This window comes from Onychostoma macrolepis, chromosome 11 (assembly GCF_012432095.1).
Source record: "Onychostoma macrolepis isolate SWU-2019 chromosome 11, ASM1243209v1, whole genome shotgun sequence".
Classification (NCBI taxonomy): domain Eukaryota; kingdom Metazoa; phylum Chordata; class Actinopteri; order Cypriniformes; family Cyprinidae; genus Onychostoma; species Onychostoma macrolepis.
Genome location: NC_081165.1, coordinates 19,830,082 through 19,844,775, shown reverse-complemented (window position 1 = coordinate 19,844,775; position 14,694 = coordinate 19,830,082). Strand labels below are relative to the sequence as shown.

At 38.2% G+C, this 14,694-nt stretch overlaps 1 protein-coding gene across 3 annotated transcripts in view; it reads right to left on the bottom strand.

Annotated features, from left to right (window-relative positions):
• Positions 1–14,667, bottom strand: part of srgap2 (SLIT-ROBO Rho GTPase activating protein 2) — a 107,879-nt gene extending 93,212 nt beyond the window's left edge. For 2 of the 3 annotated variants that reach the window (XM_058790838.1, XM_058790840.1), the window contains exons 1-2: positions 13,477–13,607; positions 12,268–12,714 (exon numbers count right to left, since the gene is read on the bottom strand). In XM_058790838.1, the coding sequence (XP_058646821.1) occupies positions 12,268–12,334 (67 nt within the window). In that variant the 5' untranslated portion in view covers positions 12,335–12,714; positions 13,477–13,607. Of the gene's footprint in view, positions 1–12,267; positions 12,715–13,476; positions 13,608–14,566 lie in introns of those variants that run through there. The other variant, XM_058790839.1, reaches the window with a different exon arrangement.
• Between the last annotated feature and the right edge of the window lie 27 nt (positions 14,668–14,694).

Genomic DNA, 14,694 nt, shown 5'->3' with positions numbered 1-14,694 from the left:
TTCATAATTTCCTCCACCTTGACTAAGGCCACAGTTCCAGCTGAAGAAAAACAGCCCCAAAGCATGATGCTGCCACCACCACCATGCTTCACTGTGGTGTTTTCACCAAACATATTTTAGAATTAGGACCAAAAAGTTCAACTTTGGTTTCATCAGACCATAACACATTTTCCCACATGCTTCTGGGAGACTTATAATGTGTTTTTGTAAAATTTAGCCGGGCTTGGATGTTTTTCTTGCCACCCTACCCCATAGCCTAGACATATGAAGAACATGGGAGATTGTTGTCACGTGTACTACACAGCTAGTACTTGGCAGAAATTCCTACAGCTCCTTTAATGTTGCTGTAGGCCTCTTGGCAGCCTCCCTGACCAGTTTTCTTCTCAGCTTTTCATCAATTTTGGAGGGACATCCAGTGCTTGGCAATATCATGGTTGTGCCATATTTTCTCCACTTAATGATGACTGTCTTCACTGTGTTCCATGGTATATCTATACCTTGGAAATTCTTTTGTACACTTCTCCTGACTGACACCTTATAACAATGAGATCCCTCTGATTCTTTGGAAGCTCTTTGCAGACCATGGCTTTTTCTGTAAGATGCAACTCAGAAAATGTCAGGAAAAGCCTACTATAACAACTAAACTTTATTTGGGTTTAATCAGAGGCACTGTAAATGATGGCAGGTGTGTACTGACTCCTATTTAACATGAGTTTGAATGTGATATTCTGAACACAGCCACATCCTTAGTTATAAGAGGGTGTGCACACTTATGCAACCACATTATTTTAGTTTTTTATTTTTACTCCACCTTTCCTAAAAGATTTCAGTTTGTTTTTTTAATTTAGTTGTACGGGTTATAGTTTACATTAAAAGTGGAAAAGTTCTGAAATGATTTATCTTGGTCTCATTTTTTGCTTACACTTTACTTGAAGGGGTGTGCATAAGACTGACATGACACCTTCATAATCATGACATGACACCTTCATAATCATGACATGACACCTTCATAATCATGACATGACATGTCATGAATATGAAGGGTTTTTATGCATGTTTATGACAACTGTCATTAAGTGTCATTCGCTCAGTTAATGCAAAGATGACATTGTTTGAGATGTCTTTGTTATGGGCTAAGGTTAAGTTAGGGTTAGGTCAAATAATGTCATCTTTGCATTGATGACATAACGGAGCGAATGACACATAATGACAGTTGTCATAAACATGCATAAAACCTCCTTCATATTGTGAAGGTGTCATGTCATGATTATGAAGGTGTCATGTCAGTCTTATGCACACCCCTTGAAGTAAAGTGTTACCCATTTTTTTTTACATCACAGAAACCTGGCATTTTAACAGGGGTGTATAGACTTTTTATATCCAATTGATCATTGAAGCCAATCACGGATGTATCTGTTAAGCACGTGAACACAATGATCAGTGCGGTTTAAGAATCCACTCAACAGCGCTCAAATCTTAGCGGGAAATGGACGTTTTTAACATGAGCACTGCACATTTCAAAATGCGGCACTATAGTGTTTATATATTAGTGTATATCTGAAGGAAACCAACTGTCTTCAGGTGCCTGTAATGCCTGATAAAGCAGCATTTGTGAGCACAGTGCTGCTTTGTGTACAGCCATTACTGGGGAAACAGCTATTTTTACCGCTCCAAAAGCAGTAGGAAAAGAAGGAATTTGCATTTTCATTCAGGCATTTTCATTTTCTGCAGCAAACAGGCAGAGCTGTAAATGTGAACCGGTAAATCCCACGGGGAAGCCCCGCCACACAGAGTGTAAGTCTGAGGGAAACACTGTTATTATTAATATTTATATAAAATACACACACAAATATATACACAAATACACCCCACAATGTAATTTATGACTTAATAATTCACAATAAAAACATATCTTTGAAAAATATAAACCACAAAACATTTAAATTATTATTTTTTAAATATATTTTTCCAGGAATTTTTTTTTCATATATTATTCATTTCTTTCCTCTACCTTATGAATCTAAATAAAGAAAATAGTCTGATTTAGCTGAGTAAAGTGGGCACCAATTCAGCAGGAATCAAAAGTCTTTAAATGTACACAAGCTAATGACCTTCTGCCTGTAATGTGTGTTCAGCTTAAGGCTGTTCGCAAACTTGAGAAGTTACACAGGTAGAAGAGTTTACGTGTGTAATGGCAGGCATACCGTAAGCGTAGTTACATTATCTTAAAGTTCAAAGCAAACCTGGGATGATGTGGAGGAGGAATTTGTCTCTTTGAGCCTATGCTCGCATGGTGCGTACAGAAAGAAATCAAAATGAAAAACACTTTGATACATTGGAACACCTAAAATGGCTCCAAGTCATTTATGCTAGCACATCAGAATACAGATGAGGCATAAGCTTGGCTCATCTCCTCTCCCTCAACATCAGATCAGTGCAAACCTGAGCATGTTTGAGGATGGGGGAACAAAGAGAGACCACATATTAAGAGAAAAACAAAGAGCAGTGATGAATTGCTTCATTAAAAAAGCATTAGTAGATGTGTGACCCAGTCAGACAAGCCGTGTCCCTGCTGCATGGCTCATGACAACAGTGCAGTATAGTACCTCATTTCCAATTCTGAAAATCCTGCTGATATCTTATACCTGATGACTGTATTCTGTGGGGCGGATCTGGACTAATCACTAGGCCTGTATCTTTGCCAATATTCTTCATTTACAGCCAAAAAGAGCTTGTCTGTTAGCAGTAGGGGTGGACCAGAATATTTAATTATTCATTCGGTGGGTTGGCATTTGATTTTCAATTTTGAGATTCGAATATTCTTTTATTTTATTTTTTTTCGAACCCCTGGCATCCCCTGTGAAACGGTTCTCAATCGCGCTTGAATATGAATCGCCCATGAGTGAACGTCATGAATGTCATGATTCAGTTCATCTGGAATAGAAGACAAAAATGCCCGAGACCTCAGCTGTGTGGGAGCACTTTAAATTGAGTGAGGACAAGACAAAGGCAGTGTGCCAAATATGCGATTTGAAACTGGCCTACCACAGCAGTACATCAAGTTTGAAAAATCACCCGAGTTCTGTAAGTACTACACCTATAGTATATTGTTGGTGTAAAAAAAAAAAAACGAGCTGCTTTTATCCGCCATGTTAATCAGTAATTTTACACATGATAAAAACGTGCACTTGGAAAATACTTGCGAATACGGCAGTCATAAATTAATTTTATTTAAACTGTTCGTTAATTAAAATGTGTGTTACTGTTATTGAAAGTATGCTACCATGTTCTTTATTTATTACAATTCGTTAAACTTCGTTTATTTATTTTTCGTTCTTCTTTTATTTAAATAGCCTACCCTTTACAGTGTCAGTACTGTGCAGACAGACAGACAGACACACACACAGAGATTCCTGCCTTTATTAGAGAGAAGAAAATGTTCAGCCCCCTCCCTCCGAAGCTTCTAATATTCGGTGTTGATTACTACCGAAGCTTCAAAGCTCAAAAAATTCGAAGTTAGTTAGCAGTTATACTGTTAATCCAGTAGGAATACATGATATTAAAATTCTGGCTCAGATATAAAGATTAAAAAAGTGTCGGATTTTATCTAAATACAAAAAAAAAAAAAAAAACACACACATAAAATAGAAAACAGCAATTAAATACCCAATACTGGCCAGTAAATCCAATAATCAAATGTAAAAAATACATTTATTAATTAAAAAAATAAAATGAAAACAAACAGATAAATAAAACAAATAGATGCATAGATAAATAAGAAAAATAAACTGATAAATAGCTAAATAAATAATTAAAAGACTGATGTGCTAAGCACTCAGAAAAGGAATGACAACCGTATAGACTCCCCATTAAAGCAAGTACTCAACTTTTGTGGTTAGTTATGAATTAAAAGCCACTGAATGGCTAGATCATAAAAAAAACTGTTCAGTCTCAAATGAAATGATGTGAATGATGTAAAAGGCACAGAGAATCTGAGTATTATCCATGGTAAAGAATAGTGAGATAAAGTTACAATCTTGTGGAAAAGATATTCTACTTGTCAGACTTTTGTGATCAGAGTTGACGGGAAAATAGATACCTATAAAAGTTTTGGTTTGGAGGAAATGTCTGTGGTATACTGAGATGAAGGGAAGGTTTAATTATGCTGAAAAGAGACACACCTAAATATCATTCTTACGTCCATAAATTTACAAAAGATGAAGGTAGATGTCTTGTTTTTGGCAGCCAATACTTTTTCCAGTCTACAGCACAAAGCAGTAGTCAACAACAAGACATTTGAGGGTGTCTGAATGCTAAGTGGTGATGGTAAATGTCATATCATTCTTCTCACAATCCCACAATTCTGTATTCTTTGCTAACTCAATTTCACAGCTAACCATTGTTCAAACCGTTAACTATAAACCAAGGTGGATTAAACCTGTATCCAGCTGGATATCAAGTAAGGAAGTGAGCCAGAAAGCCACGTAGCGGTCAGTAACTGTAATCAAGAACCGGCCTAACAGAGGCAGGAAACAAAGCAGGCCTTAACACAAAGAAAAAATCTGTTTCCTCTCCTGACCCAAGGGACTTCTCAGACATCCAATACCTCAGTTTCAATTGTTTTTCATTTAGGCTGGGTTTATTTTGAGGAACTGCTGCCCTTTATTCTTTATTTATTGATTTTTAAATTGAGGATATGAATATGCTTTTGTTGATGTACAAGGCTTTTTATAGCGCCTTGCTTATTCTGTGCATTTCTAAACCTTTCTATATTTTGGATACTATTTACAAGCAATATAAAAGCCAAAATATGTGGATATGCAAGATAGATTATAATTATTATACAGGCAATCAATATAGCCTGTGGTCTCCCATGAAACTGTCTCAAGACTGAAGTGTGCCATATGGAAATTAATACAAAGCAGAAAAACAACATGCCGAAGTGTGTGGTCAACCGTGTGTTAAAACGTCATGTGTTTGCAATTATTAAAAGTCTGGTTAAGAAGGGGGAGGAAAACACCAAAAACCAATGTGTCATATTTCATCCTGAATGACAAACATCATTTCAGGGGTTGCGAGAAAAAGTAGGAGTGAGCAGGCCAAGAAAAAAGAACAATAGAAGAACAGAGACCGCTTTGGTCCTGCAGGTCTACACAATGCTCTTATTGTGAGTCCAGAAACACAGCAGATCTGGAAAGAAAGGAGGAGAAGGAGAAAGAAAAGACACCAGTCCTCTCTAAAGACTGTGATCCTGACTCATGTTGCACATTCCTACAGGTTTCAGGTCTGTTGCTGTGCTAGACGTGGACAGCGGCCGGGCTTAAATGAGTGGAGGAACTGAAACATCCTTTGGGCAAAACAGAGCAGAAAATGCTTCCTCATTTTAGTAACTTCTTTTCTCAGAGACACTCCACAGAATCAAGGAGATTATGTTGACAAGCTGCGATGTGATGAGCTGGCATTCTAATTTTGCATAGCAGACAATCTGATGGAGGAATGTGTTCGTTGGTGGTATGCAAATATCAGCATATATACCACTAGATTCATTCAAATCCGAGTCACTGTTTAAGCTGACAAAGAGCTAAAGACAGTCATCTTAAAGACACAGTTCACCCCAAAAAAATGTAAATCTGTCATTATACCAACTAGACCAACTAGGGGTGGGTGATCTGCCAATTTTATATCTTGATCGATCTTGAAGATGTCTAAGATCTACTTTTCAAGCGAATTGCTGAGATTGTGGTCTTTTATGTCCTCATAATAATGTTAAAACTACAGCAATGACTGCCTATTAGATGACTGTGGCTGGTCAAATTAGATCACATGTCTCTATCATGTATCTTTCATGTGTGTGACATATTTAAAAAAAACTCAAACTCAAATTTTAGTTTCATTTTCAATTTGTGCCTCATGCCGTTCCATTCCTTTAAAGTGCTGCACTGTCACGTCTCCTAAACTTAACACCCAAATCAGTCCAATCATGTAATGTGACTGTCATGTTTTATTTTAAAAGGAGTTATTAAAAGTGCATTAACTGCAACTGACACAGTTCCCCAGCTGCGTTCTGTGCACACACTCCGAGGTGGAGCTGAACACGAACAAGTATACTGGGGTTTCAGGTGCGCACACAAATGGAAAAGTATACACAAAAATGTAAAAAATGTCTGTCTTGGTGAGTATTTACATAGAGACAGTCAGATACATCTTAAGTGAACATAAACACTTGTAGGAAAAAATATATATAAATCGGATGCGGGTCTAAAATGCTATATTAGACCTGTGCATTTAGTTTCAAAGCCTAATGCAAATACCTGCTGCTGTCTGTGTCATTAATATTAATCAAACAACAAAAGACAGAGAAAATAACTCACTGCTCTTGCCTGAATCACTTTATAAATTAATAAGAATGAATGTACATTTGATTCATGCAATGATGCAGTGTTTTATAGTTTACTCAGGCTTTAATGACCATTTTGGTTGTTTAATGCAATACTGTTTTTAAATAGTTCAAATAGATAAGTCATAGGCTTGTTCCTGTCTGGATATTCTCAATAGTACATCTCAATATTGGGAAGATCCCGATTCAGATTGTGGATAGTGATTTTGTGTGACAAGTTATTTTGGGAAGATCGCCTAATACCAACTCAAAAAAGACAAACAAGCACAATAAAAGCATCATAAAAGTGGTCAATATGATTCATTAACTATATTCCTAACGTTCTGAAGTTCTAAAATAATAACTTTCTGTAAGAAATACACTAAGAAAAAGATTTATATGGGTTTCAAAAGAAATGAGGGTAAATGACGACTTTTTTTTTGGGTTTTCAGCAAACTGCTTTGAAGGTTAAGTGGGCAATTTTTGCACAACTACTACCTTTCACACTTCACTTTCCACCTCGTGGAAATCCAACATCCTTAAAGGAGGAACTAATGGAAAACAGCCATGTCTGTGACAAGCAATCCATAATTAGCACTTGTTAAAAGGTAAACCCTTCCTGTCTGTCATCCTCCAATCAGGACAGCTGACTTAAGGGAGTACATCCAAAGTGTGCACTCTGACCCCTTTCATTTGATCCCCTCTTTAAATTTAAAAACTGAGTAAATGCTCTGGGTCTTAGAGTTAACATCACCAACTCTAACATCATTCTCCTGCCATGCAGAATGCAAAAGTGCACTAAAACCAAGACTGCCCATTTCAGTCTAACAAAGAAGTAGATGGAAGTCAGAATGTAAATGGTTTTCCACTTTGCAGGCTCTCTCCAACCCTCCCCCACACCTTCCCTTGGATGAACGCCGGGAAAGAGCTTGATGACTTTACCGTGCCTGTTTGAAGGTCTTCTGGACTTCAGGACATTTAACACGGACTGACAGAGAAATCACATTATTTAGTCCAGCGTTACCCATCAGGGAGATGAGCCACGAAAATGAGCAAGTGTGCATGAACTGCATGCTTGCTAATATATAGAGAAATGAAAATAGTTGGAAATAGCTGGTCCCTGAGCATGCCTGTAAAGTGGAAACAGGTTCATGAGGGCAGTTAAACAGATCAAGCACCTTCGCTTGATCTTCATCTGCATGTTTCTGATCCAGTCTTGCAGAGTTTTTACATTCAGATTGGGATTCACCTGGTGTTCATTTGTTGAGAAGCACAGTGGAAGACTAATTAGAGGGAACAGAAAGTCGATACAGCCATTTTCATTTCCACAGTAAATTATGCTGATGCAGTGCAAACAGTTTAATGAGAGTTTTAAGGAGTGTGATTTCGGTCCCATTCCTTCCTATTCTATGCCAGGTAACAGTTTGTGCGTCTAACCATGTGCATCCAGCGGGATCAGGCATCTGTTGTCAATTATGGCCTTTCTGTTGCGTTAACAAACATTACGCTCTGTCTGTCCATTGGTGGACTGAGGGAACCGAAAATTTCTCCTGCATCTAAAGGGAAAGAGGCATTTAGTACTTAACAGATGTTGGAAACACAGATGATTCATTGGTTAAAGAGCTCTCAATGTTAAAAACTTAGATCTGAACCAGATCAACAAGGTATCCTGATTACAGCAGAGACCTTCACCCAGATCCAGGTCAACTCCCTCAGGGCTGGTCCTCTGACAGGAAGTCCAAAAATCGGGGGTGAGTTTCCAATTCAAAAGAACACAATAGCAACAATGCGTGTGTGTTGTTCACTGTCTCCCCCTCTTTCCTCTCTTCTTCTTCCTTAAACAAACATCCTTCCTGGGGAAGATTATTTCAGATCAAGTCAGCATTTCCACATAAAGCACATTTACATACTGTATTCTAGCGCCGCATTGGGCACACCATCCATTCCACAGACTCATTAAGTGCTAAAGTGAAGCGACTTGGCCGGAGCGGGAGCCACGGATCAATGCTTGCCTGTTCTAATTGAGGCACGCTCATTATGGGAAGGGTTTAAAAAAGGACAAGAAGAGATTAGTGGAAACGTAACGATTCGTTGCAACTGCAGCGTGGGTAAACAAAGGCTGATGCAGAGCCGTAAACCTAAATGACTTTCTCATCATCGACCTCGCAGATTAACTGAACATATTGGAATGGGTTGGAAGAGGTGCTGCCGCTTTCTAAAAACTAACCAAGCCATAACCTTTGGAGTGATCACTAGCAACCAATGTCATTTAAATACATCCTTCAAAGCAATATCTAACCAAAATTGTCAAAAGCAAAGAATGCTATTTCTCCAATATAGGATCACAATGAGACCAATTCTATCGATAGTCCTATAAAAATCTGTATGCAATTAATCAGCTTGGTCTGTATATATCGATCGCTAATGTTAACACATATTCGTGTTGATGTCTCTCATTGGATCAGCCTCTGAATCTTTCAGTCTCCTCGACCAATCAATATCTCACTCTGTCTGCTCAATGCTCCAGATGTGTGAAAATACAAAAACACTGCTAATGAAACCAAGATTTTTCTCATTCCCATTCCATCTTTTTTTGCCAGATAAAGCCAAATAACAGCTGCTCGGGTTGTGAAGACTTCACTATTTCGCTTGTCAGCAGAAACACATGCTGTTGCAGAATTCGAAATGTGCAGTCAACGAGTGAGATCGAGAACAAAGAAGATGAAATCAAAAGCAACGGTCTATTTGGGCCTTGATGAACGTGATCATTACTGACATTCAAACAGGGAAATACGAGGAACTCTGCCGAAATATGTTGAGAGGGAAAATGTTAGCAGGCTTTCGCACCCTCCCCCAAAAAACAGCATCAGCACTTCAAACAGAATTCAACAGTGACCTACATACATAGGCGACAAGATGCTATTAAAATCAATTTATCTACAAAAATCGCCTGACCTAATCTATTTTGCACTATACGCTTTCTCTGCCATCTATAAATTACACGAACTAATGCCATATGATGTTCGTGAAAATGTTCGTGTTTAAATCTTCATTAAAACAATCTGTCCAAACACTTCTGGTTCTCTTTCTATTGTTAAAAACACATCAGGCACCGCACATAACAAGGGGCAAAGCATCTAGGCTTTTTTTTATTATTACCAATGCCAATTAGAGCAGTCAATCATTTTGTATTCCCACAGCTTCAGAAAGCTCTTACATGCATAGTCACTTTTCAATTGCTTGACAGGCTCACTTCCCATGTCTGAGGGATTATAGCTACATTATCCAATCCTTCCAACCAGCTGTGGTGAAAAACAGCTGTACATTTCCCGCCAATCCTTGGAAACGTCAAGCCCATTCTTCCATCACCTTCAGTTCTTTCAGGTAAGAGAAGCTCTTACCTGAACCTTTGGGTTGATTCCTCTATAAAATATCTGAATGGAGAACAGCAGGTACTGAGATTTGCAAACAAGAGTCAGAATGTTGCAATTCTGTTTGTCTGAAGCCCATGTATTCACTGGATTTTAATAGCTTAAGATACCAGCACCAACTCCAGGGCATTGGGTATAAGAACATGATTTCAATGGAAAAACTGTATGTTTCGCATCAAGCTGATGTTAATCAATGATAATCCAGTTAGAACTGTACGTATCTTTGATGTGTCTCTCTCTGACTTCTCCAGTTTCAGATTTTCCCCTCATGTCTGTTTGCCTCAGCACAGAAATGGATCACCAAGCAATTACTGCTTCCTCTTCTGCCACTAATTCATGACAGATTATTTAGCCAAATCAGCGATGTTTCACTAGGCATAGCTGCTTTCGAAATCTAGGCCATTTTTCAGTGTGCGCCCTTGCAATTCCTGAGAGAAGAAATCATGCTTATTATTGTTTCTTTCCAGATCCTGTCAGCTCAAGATTATTGAGCAAACTGATCTACAAGCATTTTTTTTCCAGGCATGGCAGAGTAATAGGGATTTGCTTGTGAGGGAGGCTGGGGGTTCAAATTGGCAAGAGAAAGTGATATGACACAGCATCCAGAGAGAGAAGCTGGAGGAGGAACAATAGTGTAAAATTAATATCAGGTTTCTAGATTTACATTTATTTTATAAACTGAAACACAGTCTCTCTTTGCACAAGAGCAGATCAGTGTGTTGGAGATTTCTCGGGGATGCAAATGCAATTATTATTAAATTTTGCAGTTCTGTAAAAGACACTAAAGAAAACTAATGTAAATTTATCAACTTAAAGGCTGCTAAAAATGACAACTGTCTGTATTGACAATAGTTTTAAGGAATAGTTTTTTTTTTATTATTTTTTATATAAAGACAGCAGCTTAGATTGAAAATTAATGATGTATAAAATATTGATTTAGTTACCATTTTAATTATACTAGACTTTTAACTTATTTTAAATGATATTGCAGCTCTCTGGCCCCCGGCCCATTTAGTGGAAATCCAGTGAGCTGAGCATAACCATAAGAATTTATATTCAGCAACTGTAATGATTTTTCATTGATTTCCATTATTTCCGGAAGGGGAAATCACTATTTTAAAATTCCGATTTCCTTACTGCTGAACTAAACAAACAAACAGCTAAGATGCCTTGCTTGTCCTAGTTGGTTTAAGATGGTCTCCCAGCCTCATTACCTACAAATCTGACCAAACCCTTCTAAAACCAGCCAAAAGACCATGCTGAAACACTAGCTAAAACCATCATAGGCTGGTTTGAACTGTTTTAGCTATTCCCATGCAAAACTTGCATTTAGACACCCTAAACCAGGCTCTGGTTTTGTGTAGCAATATTTGTATGTCACAATGACCTACTTGAATATAAACTCTCATAGATGAGAAACTCACTGGCTCTTATTAATGAAGATTTTCCCCACAGTCAGCAGCAACAGGCAAAGGCTGCTCAATTGCTCTATTCAAAGTGCCAGTAACCGGCCAAATACACAAAAGAGCAGGCACACATAACGGCGTGAATAACATGAGAGGGAGCTTCACTAATGAAGTGAATCATTCAATTCGTCTTTCAATTAATAACAGCTTCATTTTACTTCATCAGACAGATGTTTCTATGGGAACGGAATCCCTCTAGAGAGACAAAAACACGCGTTGCGTACACACATCTGTGCGAGTGAAGAAATATGCGCGGTGTATTGTTACAATTACTTCATGAAATATTACAATACTACTCAAAAAATAAGAAAACATAACCTAATAAGCCTCCAAAGGAACACTTTACACAGCGTTGTACGAATAAAACTGATGAGGTTACAGCCATAAGCGAACTGTCACCAAGCATCACACCTTTACTTCATTCACGCTCAGCGGTGCCAAGCCACAACAGTTTTCGGTCAGATAAAACTCAAAACGGCTTTAAACGTGTTGCCACGTCCCTGACCTACTGTAAAACATCTATGTCAACTAACCTGGCATGTTTAAAACAAAATGATTGAACACAGCACCACACCAGCTCGTATTGAGACACGCAGGGCAAAAGAAAACGCCCTGCCTTGTCTATACGTAACGTTACAACCTACACAAGCTGACTGAGGGAAACAAAAACAGCACAAACGTCACATAAATAACACATCAACTCCGTTTTGAATAGTAAAAACCAGGTTAAAAGATTTGAGTTAGTATCTATTGACGATATCGCTTCTCACACAGGCGATTGACTGACTGCACGATCGCACATCTATCATTCCGTTTGGACACATTGCCACATGTGGAGAAGAGCTAGCATTGTTTTCTCACAAAGTCAAATAAATAACGGGTTTCTCGGCATATACGACTGCGTTTGCACCACTTGTGCTCCTACATACACATTGTAACCTATCCAACAAAAACACAATGGTAGCCGTGGAAGAATGCGACATATTTCACTCACCTTTAACTTGCGTTTCATATTCGGCGATAATCTCCTTGTCCTTTCGAAATTTAGCCGGAGACGTCATATTGATCAAGTCCTGTCACAGCGAAAAACACCGCAGAACAATAGCCTCTTCACCCGCACTTCGTCTACAGATATCCAGTGAATATATAGGAATGGGGAGCAGTGGATATGTATTGTCTCCTGCCGATGATCAATCACGCCGCATTATTAGTTGGAGCTGCCGTTGGCTTCCTAGTTTGAATATGTCCGTGACAACGCGCGAGGAAATGAAGCCAAAAAGAAGAGTTTCATCCCACCGTTCACTCACACAGGATCCGCGCGACCAGACGCAGCGCCTTCAAAAGTTTCAGCCTTCTTCCTCCGACGGTCAGACGTGTGAGTGAGGCTACAGAGGCTTCTCAGTGCTGGATGAAGGCATGGATTAGACTTCCCAGCATCACACTGCACACACACACACACGGGGAAGAGAAAAGTTCATTGGATCAGGTTTCTAAAGACTAGTTCCTTCCAGTAAACTTCCTCAAAATATTTTCGTTTTGTTTTAAACAGACGTTCAACCTCATCAAAGCTCCTCTTTACAGTGTTTAGTTTGAACAATGTAAACTGACGCATATTAAATAGCAAAATGTGAGGAGGAAATCTGATATAATTCTGACATTTCACAATTTTTAGTACTCCACGATAAAAAAAAAAGTAAAAAAAAAAAATTCTGGTATTACGTTGTCATATTTCATAATAGTAATAGTCACATAACAATATGGCATCAATTAAACACACATATCAATCATTCTGACATGCTGCCATTTGTGGGGTTTTTTATTTATTTATTTTTATCTAAGATCATTAAAGATAGGCTACATTCCCAGTATACTGCACACATGGGATGATTAGGTTAAAGAGCGCTTTAACACAGTCATATCATGTAAAACACGTTTAAATTGAGGCTGCCAATCCTGAAGACTGCAGGGTTGTTGAGCACTTTAAAATCACTAGTCCTAAAATGAAAGAGGCTATGAGCAACAAGAGGGAGTTTGTCGAGGAACGTGATGTGAAAAGCAGAGAGGCCCCTGGTGACTCTCTGAATAGTTCAGGCAGGGCTTTCCTTAAGGAGATTCCTGCATTTCATCCGAAGGATTGCGGAGGTTTCTCTAATGCCTAATACGCCCGTATCACACTGTTGAAATTAATCGATCAACCACTTACCTTAAAAGGCGATTTCCATGTCTAAAATCGAGTTTCATTTACCAGATTTCTCCCTCAAGACTTTGCTGTTACGCTATTCTCTGAATTTTCCCAAACTCAAACCCCGCCTATTTTCATGGAAGAGAAAGAACAACCCCTCTCTATTGTCATTGGTTACAACACACGAACACGACATGAATCTATCAACTTGCCAAAAGATACATTTCTGAGGCATTGATACTGTTTTATTTCCTACGTCCATTGCATGCCGCAGATTTTAAAGGCTTCAGTGAATTAAATCACTTTACATGTTTACAAACTGCCGTTTTACAGCCTTCCTTTTTACTGTTTTTTTCCCCTTTTAATTTATGTCGTCGTTGTTCATAATAATAAGATTAATAATCATCAAAAATTATTTTTGTCTATGTGTTTACTCTTTAAAAAAAAAAAAAAAAAAAAAAACTTTTTGACGATGTCTGATTCGTGAATAAATCCTCGCGAGTCGGATCTTTTCAATGAATCAGTTGAACCGGTTCACAAACCCGGTCTTACCAATCGAACTGAACGATTCATTCACGAATTCTCCAGTCGGTCAAACAAGCTATGCGAACTAAGTGAAAATTATGTTTTGCTTAAAAGGAGGTGAGAATTTATGCGCCCGTCCTATGTGAGAAAAAATACTTTCCATTCTTGTGAATCCCATGGTGTATCCTCGATCAGGAGTCCATTGGAAGCTTATTTACACATCGCCTTTTCGCAGTGCATTTAATGAATATTGTGTTCATGTTCATTGTTTGATTTTCAGGTTACGCGCTAGCTAGAGGACAGACTAGCCAGAAAACAAGTAATCATCAATTTGAAACACCCAACAACTGAACTGAATCTCTTACTAATCTCTTGTTGAGATGGTTTGAACAAATGGAAAAGCTTTTTAGCCAAAATATCTAAATGTAATAATAAATATTTTAAATGCGAATTATTTGTAAGTTTTAAATAACTTTGTGTTTAATGAGCTGAATCACTGCTGCAACAGACTACCCTAAAACGCATGGCATTAATAAACACACTTAATAATAATATTGAATCAAAATAAACAGCAATATGTACCTACATATGGTATTTTTTGGAACATGCAATCCACCACAACGGGATGCCAGGATGCCACGTTATGATCATAGAATCACTGAACACTTTTTGAACCAGTTCTTTGAAACGACTCGTTCGAAAGAACCGACTTGC